This window comes from Trachypithecus francoisi, unplaced genomic scaffold (assembly GCF_009764315.1).
Source record: "Trachypithecus francoisi isolate TF-2019V2 unplaced genomic scaffold, Tfra_2.0 Contig01474, whole genome shotgun sequence".
Lineage (NCBI taxonomy): Eukaryota > Metazoa > Chordata > Mammalia > Primates > Cercopithecidae > Trachypithecus > Trachypithecus francoisi.
Genome location: NW_022681435.1, coordinates 4,305,856 through 4,332,169, shown reverse-complemented (window position 1 = coordinate 4,332,169; position 26,314 = coordinate 4,305,856). Strand labels below are relative to the sequence as shown.

Sequence of the window (26,314 nt, the reverse complement as noted above, 5' to 3'; positions counted from 1 at the left end):
GGTACATGAGTAGTTGTTATACTCTATCATTGAGAATAACAATTTTAAAAGTCCGTACATGTTCAGTAAAGATGCAATTTTTCCCCAAATCTCTTGGGTCCATGATTGGTTGAATCCACAAATGTAAAACCCACGGACACGAGGGCTGACTGTATACAGACGTGCAAGCCCCATCCCGGAGGTCCTTATTTCAGCAGATCTCGGTTAGAGCTCAGGTGTGTGTGCTCTTATATGGAAGCTCCCACTGACCCTGGGTGACCGAGGCACAGCCATGGTTGAGAGTCCTGGAGCCCACATGGAGCTAACTCCTGGGGGGTTCCAAATTCCACCTCCGCAGAGCAGGGCTGCAGAGAGCTAAAGGCTATACAGCTTGTGACGTACTTTCTTGGGGATTCTGGAGTCCTTGCCCCTGGTTTCCCACAATCTCAGCCAAGGAACACAGCATCAGGTTATTCAATATCGCTTTTCAAACAGAGGCAATGGGTATTCTTCACAGAAAGCGTTCCTGCCCTAGTGCCATATATGCATCCCAGAAACACCTCACATTCTGAAGAATCACACGCTTAAAGTGTAAGGACTTTGGGGAAAATTAGTATCCCCAAGAGGTCACTTAGGAAACAGACCATTTTGAAACCAGAGACTAACAAAATTAAAAATGTGCCGGGAAGCTCACTTGGACTGCCCAGGGAGGTGGCCCAGGCTGGCAGGAGGCCACCATGGCAGATATTAAAAACACACGATAGAGTGGAGATGCTGGAGGTCTTTCAGATGGAGCCAGCTTGAGGGTTCTGAGACCTGAAAGACAGAAGTGGATCTCTGAGACAGCAAAGATGCTGTTAAGGTGGGCCTGGGGGTGCCGCTCAATCTGACCTTAGACACACAGGCCTGGAGTGTGCTTCTTAGGAGAGAGGATCGCTGAGGGCAGGCTGCATTTGAAGTCTGTTAAAATACAATAGGGCCCCTGCTGCCAACGCAAAGGCTGAGTTAAAGGCTTGTTTTCCTGCTCAATTTTCTGTAATTTATTCCAGCTATTCTGGTTCCCTTTGCTAAAGAAAAACTGCATATGAACCAATGCAGCGTGTTGGTTATACTGACATCATTCCCCTGTAGACTGATCTCACAGAGCTAAGTCATCACAAAAACATGTCACAGCAAACAGCCTGCACTAAGGATTTGGATGCCTCGTGTTCAGGTGGTTCTGCTCTGCCTGGAGTCCCCAGGGCACTGTCTTAAAGTGAGGGCCTAGATGATTCGCACTGGAATCACCTGATGAGGTGGGTCTTTTAAAAAAACAACACAGGTCCCTAAGTTTTACCCCAGACTTGCTGAACCTGCATTTTTATTAATTTTGAGGCAGAGTCTTGCCCTGTCACCCAGGCTGGAGTGTAGTGGCACAATCTCGGCTCACTGCAACCTCCACCTCCCAGGTTCAAGCGATTCTCTTGCCTCAGCCTTCCAAGCAGCTGGGACTGCAGGGGCCTGCCACCACACCTGGCTATTTTTTTTTTTTTTTTGTAGTAGAGACAGGGTTTCGTCATGTTGGCCAGGCTGGTCTCGAACTCTTGACCTCAGGTGATCTGCCTGCTTCGGCCTCCCAAAGTGCTGGGATTATAGGCATGAGCCACTGTGGCTGGCCTGAACCTGCATTTTTAATATGCTGTCTGAGGATTCTCTTGGGCATTAAAGTTTGAAAACCATGGGCTCAGTTAGATGGCTCTAGAGTGAATACTACAACTTTTAGAAGCATTTTTGTAAAGACTCACAGGAGTTTGGAAACAACAAAAAGTGTAGGCTCCTGAAGTGTAACCTCCTTTGCCCTAAGAGGAAAAACAAAAACTCATGATTGGAATTTTCTTCTGCTTTCTAGTTGGCTTGGTATAAACGCAGCTTGTTCTTCACCTGTCTGGGGAACTGAAATAAATACAGATCCTGATTTATTGTAACTAATCCAAAACAGGTGTGCATTTTACAGCTGTGTTTTATTTTGAGGAGTAGTTCAGTGGCAGGAATTTGGGTGGCAACAGGGGAGGCTGGTGAGAGGAGGGTCACTTGGCAATAAGGTGGGTTTTAGTCTCTGTAACAAATCTACTGCCTGCTGTTGGAGCTCAGTACCAGAGACATGGCCTCTGTTGGTCTTTGTTGGTCTTCTTTGGCTATGATAGAAGATGAACTTGCATCTCTGAAAGGGGATGGAAAAAGCATTGAACTAACCAATCATATATCAAGATAAATAATAAAGCTGTGGTGATAAGATAGTGTGGGAGTGGCCGTAAATAAGTAGATAAACCAAATTGAGGAAAGAGTACAGAATCCAATACTGGAATTTGGCTTATGGATAGAAATAGTCTTTCAACTTGTAGGGAAGAGACAAGTGCTTCAATGTTGACACAATTAGCCACCATATGGAAAAGATGCCACTACCTTACAATGGATCCCAAATAAACTCTGAGGTTATTTGATCTCTGAGTTAAAATTTTAAAAAACTATGAAATACTGAAAAAAATTTTCAAAATGATTTTCTTGATCTTGAGAGATATAAGATCTTCTTGGGACAAGAAGAACAGGCCTGGTACAGTGACTCACGCCTGTAATCCCAGCACTTTGGGAGGCCGAGGTGGGTGGATCATGAGGTCAGGAGTTCGAGACCAGCCTGGCCAATATGGTGAAACCCCATCTCTACTAAAAATACAAAAATTAGCTGGGCGTGGTGGTGCATGCCTGTAGTCCCCACTATTCAGGAGGCTGAGGCAGAAGAATTGCTTGAATCCGTGAGCCAGAGGTTGCATCACTGCATTCCAGCCTGGGTGAGAGAGCGAGACTCCATCTCAAAAAAGAAAGAAAGAAAAAGAAGAACAGAAAAAAAGAAATATCAATAATTCTGATTACATCAAATTAAAATTTTTCTATAGAACAAAAATACCACAAAGAAAATTAAGTGATATACTTTGTATGTAGGACATTATAATAGACAAAGATTTCCAGGGTATATAAAAATCAAATAGATAAAACACCCCTAACAATTATTTTTAAAAGGTAAATATATACAAAGTTTATGGAAGAGATAAATGGTCAATAAATATGCAAGAAGATGCTCAACTTTATGAGTAATTAGGAAAATACAAAATTTAAAGCTATAACATCTTTCATGAGATAAAAAAATTGAAAGTACAATATCAAGCTGATATTATAAGGAAATGGTCACACTGCCAGTAAGAGTAATTTGGCAAAATCTCATAAAACATCTCTTAAAATCTCTTAAAACTGGAAAGGACATTGGCCATGATGCAGCAGTTTCACTTCTCAATATCGACTCTTGAGAGAAGCTTGCATGAAGACCCAAGGAGGCATGTGGCATGTGTGTTGTAGAATTGTTTCTAAGGAAACGTTTCTAAGGAAATGTTCATGGGTAACTGGCTAAATAAAATGTGGTCTGCTCAAACGATGGACGCTTCAAAACAACATAGAATTAGAAAGGTACATTGAAGAATAATACATACAATATGATACAATTTATGCCCTCCAACCATTCCATAGTAGTAGATGTGGTTTGTACATACATAAACACACAAAATTATTTTTTAGGTCTGGAAGAATACATTCAAATGACAGGATTGACTCTGGAGAGGGAAGCAAGGAACCTAACATTTGGAGAGGTGATTAATAATGTTTTAAAATGTTTACAGAAATTATGTTTACTGATATTATTGAAAACTATTTAAAAAAAATTTTTTTTTTAAAGGAAGACATAAACCAGGAGCTAGAAATCCTTGGTTTTAGCTGTGGTTCCGCCATTAACCAACTGTAGATCCTCGGGTGGTTTCCTTTCCTCTTTGGGCCTCTTTGCTCAGTGTAAACTGAAGGGGTCAAACATGGAGATCTGTACATTTCCAAGGCCCTGAGGTCCTGTGAATCCCTAATTTTACATCAGCTGCCAAAATAAATATCAAAAAGAGTGGAAGACACTGTGGCTTTCCAGGTGAGGAATGTCTTTCTAAGCATAAAAGGAAAAAAAGAAAGAAATCTGATGATGTAAGAATTTTGCACAAAAACCCCCACCATAAACTGATATTAAAAACAAATAGGGCCGGCGCGGTGGCTCAAGCCTGTAATCCCAGCACTTTGGGAGGCCGAGACGGGCGGATCACGAGGTCAGGAGATCGAGACCATCCTGGCTAACATGGTGAAACCCCGTCTCTACTAAAACATACAAAAAACTAGCCGGGCGACATGGCGGGCGCCTGTAGTCCCAGCTGCTTGGGAGGCTGAGGCAGGAGAATGGCGTGAACCCAGGAGGCGGAGCTTGCAGTGAGCTGAGACCGGCCACTGCACTCCAGCCTGGGCGGCAGAGCGAGACTCCGTCTCAAAAAAAAAAAAAAATAAAATAAAATAAAATAAAAACAAATAAAAACTTAGAAAAGCACTTGTGATGTACAAAGAAACTGATATAAGATGAATAGCTCAATAAAAAATGAACAGGGCCGGGCGTGGTGGGTCATGCCTGTAATCCCAGCACTTTGAGAGGCCAAGGTGAGCGAATCACCTGAGGTCAGGAGTTCAAGACCAACCTGACCAAGATAGAGAAACCGCGTCTCTATTAAAAATACAAAATTAGCTGGGTGTGGTGGTGCACGTCTGTAATCCCAGCTATGTGGGAGGCTGAGGCAGGAGAATCACTTGAACCAGGGAGGCAGAGGTTGCAGTGAGCTGAGATCGCACCATTACACTCCAGCCTGGGTGATAGGAGCAAAACTCTGTCTCAAAAAAAAAAAAAAAAAAGAACAAAGACATCAGATATGCAATTCATGAAATTCATCATAAACTTATCAACTCCATTCCTTTCTCCCTTCCTCCTTTCCTTCCTTTCTCAATTTTCAAAGATTGTTCTTAAAGTGATAATACTTCATGCTAATAAGACTGTGTGGAAACAGACTTTTCTCTTACACTACTGGCAAGAGTGCAAATTAGCACAACCCTTCTGGATGTCAAATTGGTGATATTTACTAATCCTTTAACATGTTAATTTTGGCCCTGTAATTAGCCTAATAAAATTATCAAAAGTATAAATAGAGCCATCGGGACAAGAGTCTTTTCATTGTAGCATGGTTCACAATAATGAACACTGAAACAATCTAACAGTGGAGGAATGGCAAAATATATTATGGTACAATATTCTTTGGACTATGCAGGCATTAAAAATCATGCTTTGAAAATACTTAAGGATATTTTTTAAATGCTTGGAGACAATTTACAAAACAATATATATGTTGTTTCTTACCTTGAGAAACTTACAGGTTCATGAGAGGATTAATCTCTTTGCCTGTGGTCACACCATTTGTTTATTGGCAGAACCAAAGCTACAGCCCTGGTCATTTTTCCTCCGTTTTATGCCCTTATACCTCACGCCAATTCTAGCCTAAATGAGTCAGTCTCAAAGTCACTTCTTTCACTCTTACCTAAGGTAACTGACAATACATTTAATGGTTTTAAAAACAATGTCTCTGTTCCCCCTTTCTAGATGTTTCACAACATAAGCTCCACTCTGTTTTACTGGAAAAATAGTATGTATATTATAATACTACAGCTTTAAAAAGTCCCTTAAGAGACAAAAAGCCAGCAAGAGAATGTTTTTCTTTGATCACTGAGGGAATAGTGTGATTATGAACAGATATTGAAAGTTAGATGCTGGATAGGAGCCCTCGAGAGTCCAAGGGCTCTAAAAATGAGTGTTGTAAAACCAAATTGATATGGATAAAATTTCCTTTCTTATATTTCTAGAACCATATATGGTAAGACTGTATTACATGAGCTGCCAAATTCCCCCAGGGGGAGCATCACTCTGTAATCCTAAGGTGCTATGGACTAATGTTTGTAACCCCTAAAAATTTTCATGTCGAAGTCCTAACCTCCAACGTGATACTATTAACAGGTGGAGTCTGTGGGAAGTAATCAGGTTTAGATGAGGTCATAAGGCTGGGGCCCCATGATGGGATTAGAACCCTTGTAAGGAGAGACACCAGAGAGCTTGCTTCCTCTCTTCCTTCTGCTATCTGAGGACACAATGAGAAGGCAGCCACCTGCAAGTCAGGAAGAGAGCCCTCACCAAGAACTCAATCAGCAACACCTTGGACTTCCCAGCTTCCATAACTAGATCTTGGACTTCCCAACTTCCAAAACTAGAAGAAATATATGTCTCTTATTTAAACCACTCAGTATATGGCCTTTTGTGATAGCAGCCTGAGCTAAGACGTAAATTCACCCTCAGAAATTACATCCACAGCTCCAGGTAATTTGGGAGCAATTTGGTATACAAATATAGTGAACTACTAAAGGGCATCCCTGTAGTCTAAAATAGCTTCCATGTGTACCTAATTTACGCCAGAAGTTAGCCTGTTCACTGGGAGGCTCTAGGTTCTTATGAATGATGATGCTGATATTGTGCTTATTGCATGACACCAACTGACACTTTGGTAAGGCATTTTTCTGAAATGGAATTGTTATTTACCCAAAGTAAGCAGTAAGCCACAAATCACATCAGTCAGTTCTGTAGTTAAAAAGACTGAAAATGAAACCATCTTGGAGATACATTTTTAGATCACCTTAACTTCTATACCGGGTCACAAGTCTGCGCTGATGGTAGGGAGAAACAGAAGTGTTGTCATCATCCACAAATTCATAACTGTTCATTGAATATTTGCGTGTTCCAAGTACTATATTAATGCTCAACATTTGGCATTTCTGGTAGTCCATGTAACAAAACTGTGAGCTGGCCCACAAGGCTCAAAGAGGTTAATTAACATGTCCAGGCCACCTCTATCTGTAAGTGACAAAACTGGAACTCAAGTTCCATAAGAAAAGCAGATCAACACAACACAAATTGAAGTGGGTGAAGGTGAGGATGATGACTGAATGTTGACTGAGTGTAGTCAGATTAACTCAGGTGAAAGAACCCCCATGGATTGGCCCCAACATCCAGATTGTTGAAAGTACTCAATTGCTTCTAAGGCAGGTGCTGATAACGCCTGGCCCCATAGCTACTCAGTCCACCTAGGTTCCCCGCAGCTGTAGGTGAAGGCAGTTTCCACCACCTGACAGCTCCCACAGCCTGAGAACTTCATGAGCTGGGAGGTTGCTTGGCCACACCAGAAAGTGGATCTAGAAGTCAGGAAAGTCCTTCACCAGTGGGGGTGGGAGTTGGTAGACTCCATAGCTTCCTGTGGAGTTAGTCTAAGGCATTCATCACACGATTCCTTAGAGGATCCCCATGTTGTCAGGTCCCTGTTGTCCATAGTAGCCCACAATCGTTCATTCATGTCCCATTTCCTGGTGGTTTTTGCTTCCATCTTATATTCCCCTTTTCTCCCCATGTTTTCTGGGATCATCTTCTGAATAAACTAACTGCATCCACATTGTTGTCTCAGGGTCTGCTTTCTGGGGGGGATCTTTAAGACAATTTCCTAATGCTGACCATTAAGGTTGAACTTCCTGTCCTCCAGGACACTGAGGACATCCCCTTTTTAGGTTTAACCTTAAAGGATTCTGGCCTATTCCTGAAGGCCCAGTGTTTCAATGCAGCTTATTTCATCACCCTTTCAGTATTTCACCATCCTCACGTAACCATCCAGTCCTGCCTCACGCCCTCCCCAGTAGTCCTATAGCTCTTTATTTTACTGACTTTAGAGCCTTTGCTGCACACCACACTGGGGTTAGATTGGCAGTATACTTATTTGTCTCCCCTGCTAGATTTTATATTCCTTGTGGGTCAGTGCTGAGCTTTCTTGGGCACACACAGTATCTGATAGATCTCAATAAATATTAAGTTAAACATTGTCATGTGATCTGATAGGTTTACCTGTTACAGGAGATTTAAACTCAGCGAGTGTGACAACTTCAGAAGCATTGTAATCCCAAACAGTAAAAAAAATCTGAATCACATTAATTCATTTGAAGCTATTCAAAGATATAAAAATGGAAAAGTAAATCTCTCACTGACCCTTATGGGGCATAGGACTGCTGAGAATTACGATCTGGAAAGTCAGCATCTAACTACCTGAGAACTCAGATTGGGCAAATTCTCCAACTCCGGAAAAACAAAAATACCCTATTTCTTTTCTCTATGGAATGAAGGCAGCAGAATGTGCCTAAGGGACCCTGCCCCCTGCAGTAGACTGCCCATGCCCATGTAACAGTATGGTATGCAGAATAATCGCCTCCAAATACATCCACATCCTGATTCTCAGAACCTGTGAATATGTTACCGAAGTGAATATGGCAAAAGGGACATTGCAGATGTGATTAAGGTTATCAGCACTGACATGGGAAGATTAGCTTTGACCCAGGTGGTCCCACTTGGTCCCAAGGGTCCTTTTAAGTGGAAGAGGGAGACAGGAGCATCGGTCAGAGAAGGATTTGAAGATGCTACTGTGCTGGCTTTGAAGGTCGAGAAAGGACCATGTACTAAGGGATGCAGGCCATCTCCAGAAGCTGGACAGAGGGGATTCTCTCCCTGTATTAGTTTTCATGTGCTGATAAAGACATACCCAAGACTGGGAAGAAAAGAGGTTTAATGGACATATAGTTCCACATGGCTGAGCAGGCCTCACCATCATGGCGGAAGGCAAAGAGGAGCAAGTCATGTCTTATGTGGATGGTGGCAGGCAAAGAGAGCACTTCTGCAGGGTAACTGCTGTTTTTAAAACCATTAGATCTTGTGAGACTCATTCACTATCATGAGAACGGTGCAGGAAAGAACTGCCCCCATAATTCAGTCACCTCCCACTGGGTCCCTCCCATGGCATGTGGGAATTGTGGGAGTTACAATTCAAGATGAGATTTGGGTGGGGACACAGCCAAACCATGTCACTCCCCTGGAGCCTCCAGAAGGACACGGTCCTGCTGACACCTTAATTGTAGCCCAGTGAGATTCATGTTGGACTTCTGACCTCCCAAACTGCAAAGTAATAAATCTATGTTGTCTAAGCCACTAAATTTGTGGCAATTTGTTACAGCAGCCATCAGAAACAGACACAGTAGGTAATTTGAAAATAACATGCTTGAAGGCAAGTCTGGATATCCTTGGTTGGGTTTTTACTTCAGGTGTCAGAGAAGCAGCCCATTCCTCACACAGACTGCAAATTTCAGTTGTCTTTGGCTTAGAAAATCTGATGTGGAAGAGAAAACAAGACAAATGGCAATCTATCTGGCATGAAGCTAGCTTCACTGAGTGTAAGCATCACACCTGGGGACTCAGGACGCCTCGGAGGGTAAGGCCTGAGTCAGAGACTCCACAGCCAATCAACTGTAGAATCCCTAGGCCCTTTCAGGATTCTGCTCAGGAAGTTTCCAAGTCCACAGAATCACTAGGAGCTCCTGGCCTGAGGACTGTGATGGGGTGGACTCCAGGAGAAAGTCTTCTGAGAAGGCCACAGCCTGAATTAGACCCCTGGAAAGTCAAAGCAGCAGAGATGGAGCAAAGGAGGTTGTAGCTGGGGCAGGAATCCTCTGAGCAGCCTTTAGGGCAGGGTTTCTCAGCCTCCACACTACTGATATTGTGGGCCAGATAATTCTTTGTTCTGGACAGCTGCCTGTGGGTTGTAGGATGTTTAGCAGCATCCCTGGCCAGTAGGAATCTCTTCCTCTCACCCCCACCCCAGTTGTGGCTATCAAAAATATCTCCAGACATTGCCACATGTCCCATGGGGTGGGGATGGGGCTAAAATCACCCCACGTTGATTAGCTTTGGCTAGATTCTATACTATCACTAATGACAGTTGGGAAAGAAAATAGTTATCTCATTAAAATTAGTGCTGTCCAATAGAAATTTAATGCAAGCCAAATATGTAATTTTTTGTAAGTACAATCACAAATTGTACAACCATTACCACTATTTAATTTCAGAACACTTTCATTATACCCGAAAGAAACCCATACCTAGTAACAGTCACTTCCTCTCCCCCTCTTCCCCCAGCCCCTGGCAAATCCTAATGTACTTTCTGTCTTGAATAGATTTGCCCATTCTGGACATTTTGTATAAATGTAATCAATACAGTAGGTGGCTTTTGTGTGTCTGGCTTCTTTCACTTAGTGTAATGTTTCCAAGGGTCACCCATATGGGAGCATCTATCAATACTTCACTCCTTTTTATGGCCGAGTAATATTCCATTGTATGGGTATACCAGGTCTGGTTTTAGTCACGTATCAGTTAATGGACATTTGGGTGGTTTCCACTGTGTGGCCATTACGAGTAATGCTGCTATGAATATTTATGTACGAGATCTTTTTGTGGGCATATGTTTTCAGTTATCTCGGGTAAACACCTAAGAGTGAAATTGCTGGGTAACTCTGTGTGTAACCTTTTGAGGAATCATCATACTGGTTTTCAAAGCAGCTACGCCATTTTACATTCCTACCAGCAGTATGTGATGGTAAGACACTTATGTCTTTTACTTTTTTGGAAGCCAGATTTTTAAAAACTACAAAGATACAGGTGAAGTGAACTTTAATAACATATTTTGCTAACTCAGTGTAACCAAATATTTCAATATGTAAACAATATAAAAATTAATGAGACATTTTACTTTTTTTTGTATTAAGTCTTCAAACTCTGGTGTATATTTTCCACTCATAGCATATCTCAATTTGGATGCTAATTATTCTTTGGAGATACTTAATCTGTATTTAGAGTTCATGAAATTAAGTTGGAAGGGTAGATTCACATATCCAAATTGTTCCAAACCTATTAAAATTTTTTCCTAACAATATCGCATATATCAGCTTTGAAATTTAAACACACATTAAATTAAAAATTCAGTTCCTCCTTCAAACTAGGCATATTTCAAGCCTCACTAACCACATGTGGCTCAAGGTTCCCAGGTTGGATAGTCCAGCTCGAAGTGATTTCTGTTGTCATTGTGATTTTTATATATTTTAGAGATGGGATCTCGTTTTGTCACCCAGGCTGCAGTGCAGTGGTGTGATCATAGCTCACTGCAGCCTGGAAGCTCCTGAGCTCGAGGAATCCTCCCACCTCAGCCTCCCCAGTAGCAGGGACTGCATGCACCCAGCTCTACTGTAATTTTTAAAAAACTATTGCCCTGGGCCTCAATGTTGGTTTTCTTTCCTGTTTTACAGCTGATCCAATGACGAACTATACACACACACACACACACACACACACACAGGTATATATATGTGCATATAGTGTGTATATATACACACACTACATATAGTTTATATGTAATTCATATATATATATAATTCTTTTTCTCTTTAATAGACTATTTTTTAGAGCACTTCTAGGTTCACAGAGACATTGAGCAGGAAGTACAGAGATTTCCCACATATAGCCTGCCCCCACAAATGCACAGCCTCCCCCACTATCTACACCGCCTCAGAGACTGCATTTGTTACAGTTGGTAAACCTACATTGACACATCACCATCACCCAAAGTCCATGATTTACATGAGGGTTCCCTCTCGGTGGCACCCATCCTGTGGGTTTGGATGATGTCTAATGACATGCCTCCCCCACCATCACGTGTGATCCTGTCCTAGAGGAAGGGCAGCTTCTGTATGGCAGTGTTCTTAGCCATGGTCTGCTGGTTTAGAACAAGTGGCAAACAGCAGCACTGGTCACCCATGAGCCCCTCCAGGCTCTCGGCCCTCAACCCTTGCAGACCTTATTTCCAGTGGCCAGCCCTGCTGGGCAGCCCCCACTGCCAGGGCTTTAGTGTCCCAGTTGGCATCCTGGCAGCCATGCCACTCATTGGACAGTCTCCACTGTGTCTCTTGTATCACTTTAAAAACAACATGCTACCCTGCCTCCAGGCCATCTCTCAGGTTACTGCGGAGATACGGGACGAAAGAGGACACATTCCATTCATCTGTGAGGTCACAGGTTATTGGGCTTAGGCGATCGTATGTGGAATAGGGAGCTGGGGGGTCGGGAGTAGGTAGCATTTGTCATGAGCTTTCATCATGCAAAGTCTAAGGGCTCATGTCTGCAATGAAGAGACAGCAGCACCATCTCCCCTGGGGCAGGGATGTCACAGCCTGGCCCTCAGGGACTCCAGGTTCATACAGGACAGTGGCCCGGCCCTCAGGGGCTCCAAGTTCACACAGGACAGTGCTTCTCTTCTGGGGAGCGTTTCAAGATTCAGTGAGTCTGGGGAGGGGCCTGAGACCATGCATTTCTAACAGACTCATAGGGATTTCTACCCTTGGGATAATGAGGGCTCAGGGCTTTCCACAGAAAGGATTAAATATGCCCCACCCTTCCCTCCTACCTTCCTCCACCAGCTCCACCACCCAGTAGCTAATAACAGCTGACATGTATTGAAGGTAGAAATGTATGGGGCCTGAGCTAAGCACTTTGCAGGGGTTGGCTCATTTCATTATCTCAACAGCCCTGTGAGATAAAGCCTGTCAGCCAGGCTCTACATCAGGAAGCGGCAAAGCCTTGCTTTGAATGGTCTGCCTGACTCCAGGCTCTGTCTCTACAGATGAGGTTAAATAGCTTCCCTAATTCCATTTTAGGTCTGAGTTCCTTAGCTCTCTTCAAGACTAAAATAACTGTCGATAACAGTGGTGGCCTCTGGTGAAGGTGACTGAGTAACTGGGTGGGAGGGACACAATTTTTACTATATACCTGTTCACTGCATACCTTATGAATTGTGTGTGTGTGTGTGTGTGTGTGTGTGTGATCTAGTCCAATAAATAAATGAATAGCTTTAAAAATTAGTTTTTAAGGCTGGGCGTGGTGGCTCAAGCCTGTAATCCCAGCACTTTGGGAGGCCAAGATGGGTGGATCACTTGAGGTCAGGAGTTTGAGACCAGCCTGGCTAACATGGTGAAACCCCATCTCTACTAAAAATACAAAAATTAGCCGGGTGTGATGGTGGGTGCCTGTAATCCCAGCTACTTGGGAGGCTGAGTCAGGAGAATTGCTTGAACCTGGGAGGCAGAGGCTGCTGTAAGACGAGACTGTGCTACTGCACTCCAGCCTGGGTGACAGAGCGAGACTGTCTCAAAAACAAAAGTTTTTAAAAAGCCCAGGGCCTTCACAGTTAGAACCATGTACAAGTAGTAGAGCCTGTTCTCAGGGCAGGGGGATGTTCACCAAGTTAGGCCACCAGCATCTCCACTGAAATGGTTGGGGTTCTTCGGGCCTCATCCATGCCCCTCCCATTCTCCAGGAGTGTGCAAGACAAAGCTGGCCTGCAACTTCCCACCAGATGATAAAGGCTACACTTAGCATCTGGTTGGCAAGGACATTTCCAGAGTAGGTAGACTTTATAATAACAATTCAATAAATAGTAATATTGGTTAATAATGTTGCTATTCAAAGTCAGACATGAGAATTCTTTCCCTTTAGACAGCTTGGCACAAGTCTGAATTGCTCAGTGCTGACCTTTGCTCTTTTGTGATATTATACATTGACAAAGAAGAGAAAATCAGGATAATAACCAAGAAATGATTAGACTTAGCCATTGTGGGTACCTAGATATGATTTGAATCTCAGTGTTATCTCACTAACCTAAGCTAGTTACTGTACTCCTGAAAATGTGAATTTTAACATATTTTAAAGAAGTGCAGGTTAATTACTTCCAAATCCATATATGGAGTGAATCTAATTGTTAAGAAGGATTTACAAGAAGAGGCTCTGGCCAAACCAGTTGTTACTCGAACAACACGAACTTGCAGTTTTCTGTGTTCCCACCCTCTTGAAGTGTTGTGTGTTAAGATTATACCAAGCAGACCCTGCCATATGCCTGTTGAGCTGTGTAGTAGTCCATTTTCATACTACTATGAAGAAATACCCGAGACTGGGTTTAATGGACTCACAGTTACACACGGCTGAGAAGGCCTCACAATTATGGCAGAAGGCGAAGGAGGAGCAAAGGCATGTATTACATGGTGGCAGGTAAGAGAGGGTGTGCAAGAAACTCCCCCTTATAAAATCATCAGATCTTGGGAGACTTATTCACTATCATGAGAACAGCATGGGAAAACTCGCCCCCATGATTCAACTACCTTCTGTGGGGTCCCTCCCACAATACGTGGGGATTATGGGAGCTACCATTCAAGATGAGATTTGGGTGGGGACACAACCAAACCATATCAAGCTGGTTCTAGTGATGGGCATAAATAGGCTTGTTAACCCCCAGGCCAGATCCTTTGAGTCTCCAGACCTGAGAAAAGGGAGGGCAGAGAAGCCTGTTACTTCGTGGCTGGTCTAAAGGACCAACTGAAGCACAAGACATACTGATCTTGGGGACCCTAGGCAAGATCCTCAAGAGAATTAGAGGCTGGAGACACTTGGCAGGCTGCTGGGGAGGGGGCATCCCCCATGGGGTGGAAGGAGGAGCACCTGCAGGTCAGTGCCCATTCCGCGATGCTACAGTCTGTCTTATGATCAGGGCTGGAGGATCAGGATGTGGCCTTTAGTGACAGGGAGAAATGAACTCTGAAGCCCATCACAGTAACATCATCCGTGGTGCCTAGTTTCATTCTCCAAACCCCCGCAGTCAGACACAGGAGCGGCATATTTCCTACTGTTACCATTTTGAACCAACTCTGTGCTGGGCAGACTGCCTTTGTGTTCCACATAGATCTACCCTGAGGAGCATCCACATGAATGTCCATCATTCCAGCCCCAAAGACAATAGCTGAGCTAACACGTTTGTATTAGTCCGTTTTCATACTGCCATAAAGAACTGCCCGAGGGTGGACACAGTGGCTCATGCCTGTAATCCCAGCACTTTGGGAGGCTGAGGTAGGTGGATCACTTGAGGTCAGGAGTTTGAGACCAGCCTGGCCAACATGGCGAAATCCCGCCTTTACTGAAAATACAAAATTAGCCGGACTTTGTGGCGCACACCTGTATTCCCAGCTACTCAGGAGGCTGAGGCCGGAGAATTGCTTGAACCTGGGAGGCAGAAGTTGCAGTAAGCCAAAATCATGCCACTGCACTCTCCAGCCTGGGTGATAGAGTGAGACTCTGTCTCAAAAAGTAAAAAACATAAAAACCAACTGCCCGAGACTGGGTAATTTATAAAGGAAAGGTATTTAATATGACTCACAGTTCAGCATGGCTGGGAAGCCTCAGGAAGTTTACAATCACGGCAGAAGGCGAAGGATAAGCAAGCACCTTTTTCACAAGGCAGCAGGAAGGAGAAATGCCGAGTGAAGCAGGGAACAGGCCGTTAGAAAACCATCAGATCTCATGAGAACTCACTATCACGAGAACAGCATGGGAGAAACCACCCCCATTGTTCAACTACCTCCACCTGGTCTCTCCCTTGACACGTGGGGATTCTGGGGATTACAATTCAAGATGAGATTTGGGTGCGGACACAAAGCCTAACCGTATAAAGAACTTACTTGGTGTATCAAGTACTGGAGCAAGCAGTCTCCATCCCTCACTGAGCCTACTTGTAGTGAAACTCCCTGAGCTGGAGTCCTGACGGTGGTTGCTGATGCGTTCTTAGCCTTCAGGCCCTGTGTCTAACCCATTCCCAAATCCTGTCTGTTCTAATTCCACAGTGTCTCCTGCATTGGAATCTTCCACTCTGTATTAGATTCCAAGGTCTGCCATAACAAAGCACCCAAAACTGGGGTGCCTTCAAACATCAGACCTTTATTTTCTCACAATTCAGGGAGCACAGTCTGAAATCAGCAGACAGTTGGCGACATCTGTTTTCCCTGGAGGTTTGAGAGAGAAGCCATCCCACACTTCCCTTCTAGCTTCGGTGGTGACCAGCAGCCCTTGGGGTTCCTTGGCTTGGAGCCAACATTAATCCAATCTCTGCCTCCATCATCACACGGCCTTCTTCCCTGTGTGTCTCTGTGTTCAAACTTTTCTCTTACTATAAAGACAACAGTCACTGGATTAGGGCCCACTGTAATCCAGTATGATCTCATTTCAATGTGATTACATTTGTGAAAACCTATTCCTAAGTAAGGTCACATTCTCAGGTACAAAGGGTTAGAACTTGAACTTATTTTTGGGGGACACAATCAACCCACTCTCCATTCTCCCAGCCACCATGCTAGTCCAGGCTTCCTAATTTCATCTGGGCCACTGCCATCACTTTCTTTCTAGATCATTAACAACCTTCTTTCCTTAGAGAACACCTGCCTACCCTAAATCTTGATCACCTCCCTACACAGAACGTAAGTTTCAAGAAGACAGAGACTTTGGCTGGTGATGTTTTCCTTAGAAGCTAGGACAAGGCCAGGAACATTGACGGCTTTCAACAAGTATTTGTTGAATAAAGGAATTAATGAATGTACATGTATCAGCAGCAAATATATTGATTCTGCATCTTTCCTTGATACACTCTTCCCTTCTCTTCTCCCCAAAGTAGATTAATTTCTACTGTAGCAAGTTATTTCTGTCTCTGTGCTAGCCTTTACCTATAGTCATTTGTTTGCCCAGCTGGGGTGTTATTCTGTGAGCTGGGTGGGGACAGACACTAGGTCTGATTCATCTTGGAATGTGCAGAAGAAACACAGCGTATGTCAATATTTGTTGAAAGGAATTAGATTAGTTAATGAGGCAAGACAGAAACATGAAAAATTATATTCCCCCACCCCCTCCAATTGACTGCCTCTACCACATTTGCAGAACTGGGGTGGGGGCGGGAGGCAGGGCAGGAGGTAAAATTGCAAATTCTGTAAGTTCCCCTTTCTGCTGATGCTTGAAAAATTATCTTTCTGAGTCAGCACAGGTATTTTGATACTGCCTTGCAATTTGGGGCATTTTTTTTTAAGTGATGATTTAAAAACAAGTGCTTTCACATTTACCATCAAACTGATGGGGTTGGATGGGAAAATAACCATCATGAGAACCATGTACTGCTTCCTCTTTTGAATTTCTAGTTCAGGGTCTAAATCTGACCATAAACTTAAGGAACTCTTCAGTCCCTGCCTCTCCATAAGGAGATAGCAGAACATTCCACTCAGGCATGGGTTGGTCTTCATCAGAACATTCTGAACTGGCTGGTGCTGACTGCAGGGTCTGGAAGGCTGGGCTGGTGACAAGGATAGTGACAAGAAATAGACCTGGCTGCACTGAATTCCACTCTCTGGACAGACTTTGCTTAGCACAGAAGTAGGCATAACTTCCAGGAGAGGGACAACCTTCCTATCATTGCCCTGCCACTAAAACTTCATTTGAAACCTGTCTCTTCTCAAGTCTGTACCACCCAGTCAAGTGACTATGCTTCACTGCTGATTGTGGACAGCAAACAGGAGACCATGGAGTGGGGGGCCAGAAGGACAGGCTGGGAAAAGAATGGATTGCTTTAGTGGGTTGAATCGTGTTCCCTGCAATTTTGTGCACCTGGAACCTCAATATTTGGCCTTATTTAGCAATAAGGTCTTTGCAGATATAATTAGCTAAGATAAGGTCATACTGGACTAGAGTGGGCCCTAAATCCAGTGGCTGGTGTCCTTATAAGAAGAGGAGAGGACACACGAAAAGACATAGAGGGAAGATGGCCACATGAAGATGGAGGGAGAGATTGGAGTGATGCATCTACAGGTCAAGGAATGGCGAGGATGGCCAGGAGCCACCAGAAGCTGGAAGAGGCAAGGGAGGACTCTCCTTTTGTACCTCCAGAGGAGTGCAGCCCTGGCGATACCTTGAATGCACACTTCTGACCTCCAGAACTGAGGGAGTAAAGGTGTAGTGTTTTAAGCTGCCCAGTTTGTGGTCATTTGCAGCCCTAGGAAACATGTACAGTTGCCAATAGTATAGATGCAGTGAATTATTAAGAAAAAAAATGTGTTTTTTTTCCATTTTTGTTTCCAGTACCTTCTAAGGAAGCCAAGGAAACTAGGGTTACCTCTGTCTCGGGGGTGAGATGGTGATGAGGTGAAGAGGATTATACACAACAGAGATGGGGAAGGGGTTGTATATGATAGAGGCAGGGATGGGGTTGTAGGTGATGGAGAAGGGATGGGGTTGTATGTGATGGAGGTGGGGATGGGGTTGTATGTTTTGGAGATGAGGATGGGTTGTACATGATAGAGACAGGGATGGGGTTATATGTGATGGAAGTGGGGATGGGGTTGTACATGATGGAAGTGGGGATGGCGTTGTATATGATGGAGATGGGGATGGGGCTGTACATGATGGAGATGGGGCTGTACATGATAGAGACAGGGATGGGGTTGTATGTGATGGAGATGGGGATGGGGTTGTATATGATATATATGGGGGTAGAGTCATATATGATGGAGATGGGGATGGGGTTGTATGTGATAGAGACAGGGATGGGGTTGTTCATGACGAAGGCAGGGATGGGGTTGTATGTGATGGAGATGGGGATGGGGGATGGGGTTATACGTGATGGAAATGGGGATGGGGGTTGTACATCATAGAGACCAGAATGTGGGTTGTCCTATGAGAGAGGCATAGATAAGGGTTGTGCTGTGGAAAGCAAACAGATGAAAATAAATAGGTTTTGTATTTGTTTAAGCAGGACAATAACCTTACAGTCTGGATTTGTCGAGAGAGTTTTCCATGTTCCTTTCTTCTTAGATCAGAGAATCTTATCTCTGCACAATCTGAAAGCAAACAGGTGTGAGGGTGTGGACAAGTGGACACAGCTTTCCCTGCTCAGAGCTACTGGGAGGTGACAGAGACAGAGTCAGGGCAAGATGGGCACGTAGGTCCTGACTTCATGTTTTGCGATGTCGGGATTGTGGTGGAGCAAGCTAAGAGAAACTGAGAGGACAGGAGAGCTTTGCCTGCTTCCCTTTCTGGACACAGAAATTAGCCATCCTCCCACCTACCCATGTGGGGCAGCTCAGACACCATCTTGCAGAGGGTGGGGTCAGCAGGACTAGAAGGTGAGCATTCCCTACACGACTGCCCAAGGGATTGGACCAGAGTAGGATTAATCAGAAAGAAAATTTTGTTATTTTCCACTCATCTTCCACATCCCTGAATGGGGGCCCATGAGGAAGACAGGATAAGTTCCAGAGACAAAATAAAGGGATTGCATGTACTCAGGCACCTGAGAAGAAAGGTGTGTCAATTTTCAAGCCACCATATGCACAAATATCAGCTCGGTGTATATTTTGCCTTCCTAGCTCAAATCACAACATTGAATTCCAGATGTTTTCTTTCTCCTTGGTTCTCCAAGCATTTCCCCACCAACTTCAGCTTCCCAGGAACTTTTTTGTGAATCATTATTTTTCCTTCCATCTACAAGGGGAAAGTTTGTTTCGATGGATCCATCCAAAGGGGCCCCTGAATTTCTCGTGTAATCTGCACCATAGTCTTCCTCAGTTCACATCTTGCCTTTGATTTCCCTCATCTTTAAATGCAATCCTGCTGTTGTACATTGCAACTTTATAGCTCTGTGCCCAAGGTAAACTGGACATCTCCACTTTCCATGCATGGTGCCTGGCTATAGTCGGTACAGTTATGCTGATGTCTTCTAGGTGGTACATACTTGAAACCTCAATTATTTGTGGTTAAAACAAAAGATGCGTCTCTCTCTCTACTCAAAAGAGAACATAAAGCTTCTGTTTAGATCTAAAAAAGACCCCGGCAAACCAGGCAACAAACTATTAGTGATGAATAAGAGATTTAGTTTAGTAGAAGCTACATATTAACCAAAATGCAGGAGCCTGGGGCAATTTTCAGGTAGGAGATCAATGTCTCAACAGAGATATGGTGAGTTTTGACACAGAGAAGAGAACTAGGCTGAAGACGCAAAACCTTCCTACATGTGTTGGCAAAGAGATGTTGGATGAAGATCAGATTGGATAGATGTTCACTCATTTGACATAATTTCTGAGCATTTACCATGCTCGTTGCACCAGGTTGAACAACACTAATACTGTTGTCCCTCTCCGTGATCTCAATATCCCAGGAAATTTTGTTTCTTTTTTGGAACGAAGCTGTCTCTCCATCTTAGCATGAAATGTTATTGCTTCATCACCTGTGATTGCACTACCAGAGGGATTATTTCCTGCCCATCAAGAAACAAAGCCTAGCTGGGCACGGTGGCTCACGCCTGCAATCCCAGCACTTTGGGAGGCCGAGGTGGGTGGATCACTTGAGGTCAGGAGTTTGAGACCAGCCTGGCCAATAAGGTGAAACCCCATCTCTACTAAAAATACAAAAATTAGCTGGCCATGGTGGCACTCGCCTATAATCCTAGCTACTTGGGAGGCTGAGGCAGGAGAATCACTTGAACCTGGGTGGCAGACGTTGCTGTAAGCCGAGACTGAACCACTGTACTCCAACCTGGGCAACAGAATGAGACTCCGTCTCAAACACACACACACACACACACGCACACACACACAGAAAAAACAAAAAAAACAAAACAAGAAACCAAACCTGAGGTCCTATCACTATCCTGCTGACTTACTAGAGAAGAGATATAGGATATAAGGAATCGTCAAGCCCCGAGCCTGCACTTTCTTGTCATTTTTTGGTAATGAGCATCTGAGGCAGGTGACTGGCTTAATATTTATGTTTATATTCAGATTTTCCAATAGCGAATACCATCACTGCTGTACACTTTGAAGCCCACGCTGAATAGGCAAAGTACTAGTGTAGTAATCGTGACAAGTATTTCCTGCTTCTAAAGTTTACAAGAACTTGCTTTATATAATGTATTATTGTCATTGTAGTGTGGTAATTGCTACTACCTTGGTTTTGCTTTTACTCACAAATTCTAAAAACTATAAAGAGATATAGATTTGAAAATATTCTCCTAAAACCTGACTAAGAATTAATTTTTTCCCCTTATCATTTAGTCTGAAATCTGCAGGAAAGTTTCAGTTTGTGGGACGTAAACAATACCATCCCACTCACCCCAGGCTCATGGTCTACAGCAGAGATTCATTCTGAGGCTCAATGAGCCCTTAACAGGAGATCCATAGGCCCAAGGGGGTCAGAAACTCCCCTGAAATTATGTTCAACATTGTGTGGGTAAAACAAGACTTTCTGGGAAGAAGACATAAGTTTTCTTGGCTCTTCAAAGCAGCCTGTATCTTACAAAGGGCTAAAAAGATTGGAAGCTTAGGCTACTGGTGTTGCATTCTATGGCTGTGATGATTTTCATTGGCTTGGACTAGATCTGTGAGCCTCTAGGACTCTGCAGGATCAACCATAGGGTCTATATGCCAACACAGTGCAGTCTACCAAAGACACAAGGCACTTAATGCCTAGACGAGGGAGAAGCAAAGAGACCACGGAGGCGGAGGAACTTGGAATCCAGAGAGTGCATGTTCATGGTAAGCTGTTCTCCAGCTCACTGTCTCTTCCCGGCCCCTCTCTGGGGCCCCACTGGCTCATTCTTGGGTCGGTCTACCTATGGTGACATGGTGACATGGTGACATGCTTTATCCTTTTCCCTAACAACTCTTCCAGTTAATAGAGAAGATTAGATCTAGAAGCGTTAGGAGTCCAAGGAAAATCTGATTGCAAGTGAGGGGTGAAGCTTAAGCCCCATTTACTTGGCAGCAGGTCACAGAACACCAAAGCTTTTGGGAAACAAGAGGTATTATCTAACCCTTACTTTACTGTGGAAGAAAGACTCCAAGAGACCTGGTGACTTCTCTAAAGCCACTTCCTGTATAGCAGCAGACCCGGGACCAAACCCCAGTTTTCTGAGACTTAATCATCTTTCCATCACCCTACTCCATTTTCCTCTCATCTCCTCATCCAAGTCCTGGTCTTCTTAAGACACAGCAAACAAAAAAACAAAAAGACAAAACAAAAACCAAAAAACCCCCCAGAGACTATTCAGAAATGCCTAGTGGAATTCAAAAGAAATCATGGGCCTTCATAGTGCCATCTTTTCGTATGTTTGCATAGAGCTGCACTTTATGGAAATTATGGCTCACTCTCTCTCTCTCATCTCCCAGAAATCTCCCATCATCTATGCAGGAAAACACAGATGCATGCAAGAACAGAAGACAGCTGTTTTTGTGACCCATTTCACATGAGTTTGCCATTACATGGTCCTGTCCTGTGTTGGAATAGTTGGCATATCCCATCCTTTGCAATGTACAACCCAAAATCCTCAAGTCATAAATTTCTATGCCATTTTACCAACATTAACTGCATTAATGTAAGTAAAGCAGTTAGAACAGTAGCTGCCATGTGTTAAAAAGGCTGTAGGGCTTAGCAATTATTACTATTAATAGTAGCATTACTACTTAGCTCACATCACCTGAGATGTACAACAAATTCATACGCTCATGGCTCATGCTCTAGTGCCCTTCCACGCGTACCATATCACCAGGCAAAGACTGCCACTGAATGCACAGAGCTCCTAGGAAGGGTGTGAGCCATGGAAATCCAGGCCTCTCCCAGCAGAAGATCAAATCAGTATTTCACAAACTCTATGACTCCCAAGAAATGAAGACAGAATTGTAATACCAGTTGGTTGAGAATTTCTTGTCCCTTAGGAGGGAACGGAACGAAGAAGAGCTGGTCAGATATGGGGGTGTTTAGCATCTATTTCAGGACTGGAGGTTTTAGATGAATATCAAGGAAGGTACAGTCCTCCAATCTATTATGTGTTATTCTAATATTCAAAGCCTTTAAGAGAAGCTTCTTTCTGGGCAATCAGGCAACTCCTAAAAATAAACTCAAGTTCCTGAAATATTCTAGCTTGCCTTTAAGCTTTCTTTGGCTGGGGACCGGGCTATCTATTTTCAGTTTTGCAGCCCCAGGTGGTATGGATTTGATCTATCGAATGACAAACGGCCGAATGACGCTCTGCCTGTTGTGACAGCTCAGCAGATATTTAGGAAAGGTTATCCGTGGGGGAGGCTACAGCAGCCCAGAGTGGCTGGAGAGAGGGGAAGGTCTCATTTAAAGTTTCCTGGAACCACAGGGGAAAATTGATGATGTGTAGACAACTGTTGAAGGACACAGTGCTATTTCTACCTACCTCATCCAGATAAAAGGAAAGAACATTAAAAGAACACTAAAAAAAAGAAAAAGAAGCTGGAGAATGAAAATTATGCATGGTAGGGCATGTTGGCACATGGAAGACTGACCAGCTGAAGCTAGGGACCGAGTGGCTTGGCCCTCCTAGCCCCGGGAGCTTCTGATTAACTTTAGAACTGTGGCCTCTCTCCTTTGACAATCAATCTTCTCATATTTCCCATTCTCCCTCCCCCACTCTACTTCAAGTTCACCTTGCCTCAGGCCCTTTGATCCCTTGGCATTTTGACCAGCACCTTGAGCTCCCTTCCAGGGACCACACCCCTTGCTCTACGGGACACTGTTCTTCCAGCTAATCCCTACCAGGAGCTGCCCAGAGCCTCCAGAGGGCTCCAGGGTGACCCTCACCTGGCTTCCCCTTCTTCCCTCAGCCGTGTATTTTTCTCTTCTATCCATTAGGCTGCTGAGAAGCTGCAGTTAACAGAATATTTAGCTAGCTAATAGTGGCTTAAAACATAAGGCTCTTTGTTGTTGTTCACAAGAAGTCTGGGGCTAGTGAAAGTCTCTGTGTCATTCCAGTAGCTCGATGATGACTGCAAATCTCCGACTTCCTTCTCTCTTTCTGCTGCACCAGTCATAGTGTACTGGCTTTTCATTTTCATGCCCCAGGACTGCAAGATGAGAGCTGCAGCACCAGACATTACATCCTGATTGAAGGAAGAAGGAGGGGATAGGCAAGGTAACCACCATGTCTATAACTTACACAAGGAAAGCAAACCTTCCGCAGAAGTCCCTTGGTGGGATTCCTTGAACATCTCATTAGGTAGACTGGCCCCTTTGCCCCATCTAGCTATGTAAGAGGCTGGGAGAGTGTGTGGTTTTCCAGCATTCTTAGTTGGAGATAGCAAGAGACAAGGGGCTTGGGGATACTTTTGAGTTAGTCAGCCAACAATGTCTACCATATCTGCCCAGTCCAATCAGTAGAGAAGTTCCTTAGACTGCATGGAAATGTTCAAGTATCTCAGAATTGATACATATGACATAAGAGTGCAACCTCTGATTTTTGCACTGCAGGAATTTTATCGTTGAAATAGAAGAGGATGATACAGTGATGACCTTCCACACTCCTTCCTGGAGCAGTGCTGTTAGTTAAGTTTCATCCACTTGACTATTAGCACAACTTGTCAAGAATTGTTATCTATCTTTTCCATGTACATCTTGTCTCTTCAACTGGATTATAAGCTATTCGAGGAGAGGGATCTTATCTCATACAAACTTCTATTGTTAGTGGCTCAAATTAGTGTCATGCACTTGGCTGGCATGAAAGACACTCATTAACGATAGAAAGCATAACCTTGAACATCCTGGGGTGCACAAAGAGGAAACACACCTTTCCATTAAATCCATGGCAGACGTTCCTAGGAGGTAGAACTTTTGGAAAGGCCAATAAATGAAAATAACATGTTTGTGGTATCAGAGGCATGTTGAATGGGATTTCAATTGAAAAATGCTATTCAAGCATTAAGTTTCCAAGCTTAATGCTGCTTTCAAAAAGAGGCTTGGAAACGTTACTAAATTTGGTTTACCCTTTCCCCTCCTGTATTCATTCATCTGCTTATTCATTCAGCAAAATTATCTGAGTCCCTATGTGCTGGGTTCTGGAGACTCAGAAATGAATAACAGAGTTCCTGTTCCTGCCCTTAGACCTTGTAGGGAAGCAGAGAAATTGACAGACGGCCGTGTTGCACCTAAGAACGTTTGCAGTCTCATATCCAAAATGTTTTGGGAACTCAGAAGTTCTGGATTTAAATTAGGGGGAGTTTCCAGCCCTTGGTGAGGTGGGATTTGTTCCAACTTATCCAATTGGAGATGCTGGGTTTGAAAGGGCTCTGTAGCCTCAGAAACTTGGCTTTAAATCCTGGCTCTGCCTTTGACTGTGAGACCCTGGGGAGACTTCTCGTTGCCAAACATCATTGACCTCATGTGTCGGTTTTTAATTCATGCCTCTCAGCTCTGAATTCACCCTTCAATATGTGCCCTGTACTAACGAAATTCCATTATTCTTCTTTAAAGTAAGCACAGTGTTACACTTTCTCAGCAGAAGGCACTGGAAGGACACTGCAGGAGGAACAGAATTCCTGTCACTTCAGCATTGGTGGAGTTGGAGAGCCTGTGGTTATCCTGCCCCAGCCATGGGGCCCAGAACGTGGTCATCTGCCACCCTGTAGCCTTAGCGTAGTGATACCCTTTCTGCTGCCCTCTCTCTTTGGAAACCGGAGCCCCATGTGGACCCCAGCTCTTAAAGCCTCCTGCCTGTATCAACACACAGATTGCCTCCACCAGTCTCCTGCGTGGCCTACACACAGCCGCCTGAGGCCTGGTGCACACAGCACTTATTCCCTCTGTGTCTTAGTCCATTTTCTTTGCTTGTAACAAAATACTTGAAACTGAGAAATGTATAAAGAAAAGGAACATATTTCTTACAGTTCTGAAGGCTGACAAGTCCTAGGTAGAGGGCCTGCATCTTGTGGGGGCCTTCTTGCTGTTGGGGACTCTCTGCAGAGTCCCAAGGCAGAGCAGGGCATCACATGGCAAGGGGGCTAAGCATGCTCTGTGCCACCTCAGGCCTCTCTTCCTCTTCTTATGAAGTCACCAGGTCCCCTCCCTTGATAACGTATTAATCCTTTAGCCCATTAATTCATTAATTCATGAATGGATTAATCCCTCCATGAGGGCAGAGCTCCCATGATTCAATCGCCTCTTAAAGGCCCCATCTATCAGTGTTGCCACATGGAGGATTAAGTTTCAATGTGAGTTTTGAGTGGACATTCAAACTAGCACTCTGCAAACTCCTGACCCACACCACATGTAGACCACAAGCTCTGAAAGCCTGAGCCCCTGTGACCACCCATGCCCAGACTCCCCTCCTCACCCACGCCACTGCATGCTGACCACCTACTCCCTGCCTGCACTTGGAAAGGAGGTCTATTGCTTTTCCCAGCAATTCCAGGCCAGCTCTGGTCTGGATGCACCAGTGAACTTCTGTGCTATCTGGTGGCCTAACCATACCTTCTCCAAGTAGGTCTAAACCCCTTCCAACTTTGTTCTTCCTTGGTACTTTCCCTTGCCTACAGTACTATAGACAGTTTCCTTATACCTTATAGCACTCTCCTATCACAGTCAACAATTCTTTATATTGAACTTCTCTTATATAACCTACTGTGTGGTTTCTATGATTGGACCCAGGTTATTCATTCCATCAGTAAAGAAGAGATGATAACATCTTTTTCTCAGATTTATTTTACAGATCAGATGAGAAAACCCTCATAAAGCTCATAGCTCAAGGCTCTGCCTGTCAGAGCTCCCCGACTTCCTCTTTTCCTAAGCTAC

At 44.0% G+C, this 26,314-nt stretch overlaps 1 protein-coding gene across 4 annotated transcripts in view; it reads left to right on the top strand.

Moving 5' to 3' along the window:
* The window catches only part of ALPK2 (alpha kinase 2), a 148,009-nt gene that overhangs the window by 62,019 nt on the left and 59,676 nt on the right, over positions 1 to 26,314 (top strand). Inside the window, exon 1 of one of the 4 annotated variants that reach the window (XM_033238725.1) lies at positions 11,948 to 12,154. The exons of the other annotated variants lie outside the window; for them this stretch is intronic. Coding sequence (XP_033094616.1) covers positions 11,993 to 12,154 — 162 coding nt within the window. The 5' untranslated portion in view covers positions 11,948 to 11,992. Of the gene's footprint in view, positions 1 to 11,947; positions 12,155 to 26,314 lie in introns of those variants that run through there. 4 annotated transcript variants of the gene reach the window in all.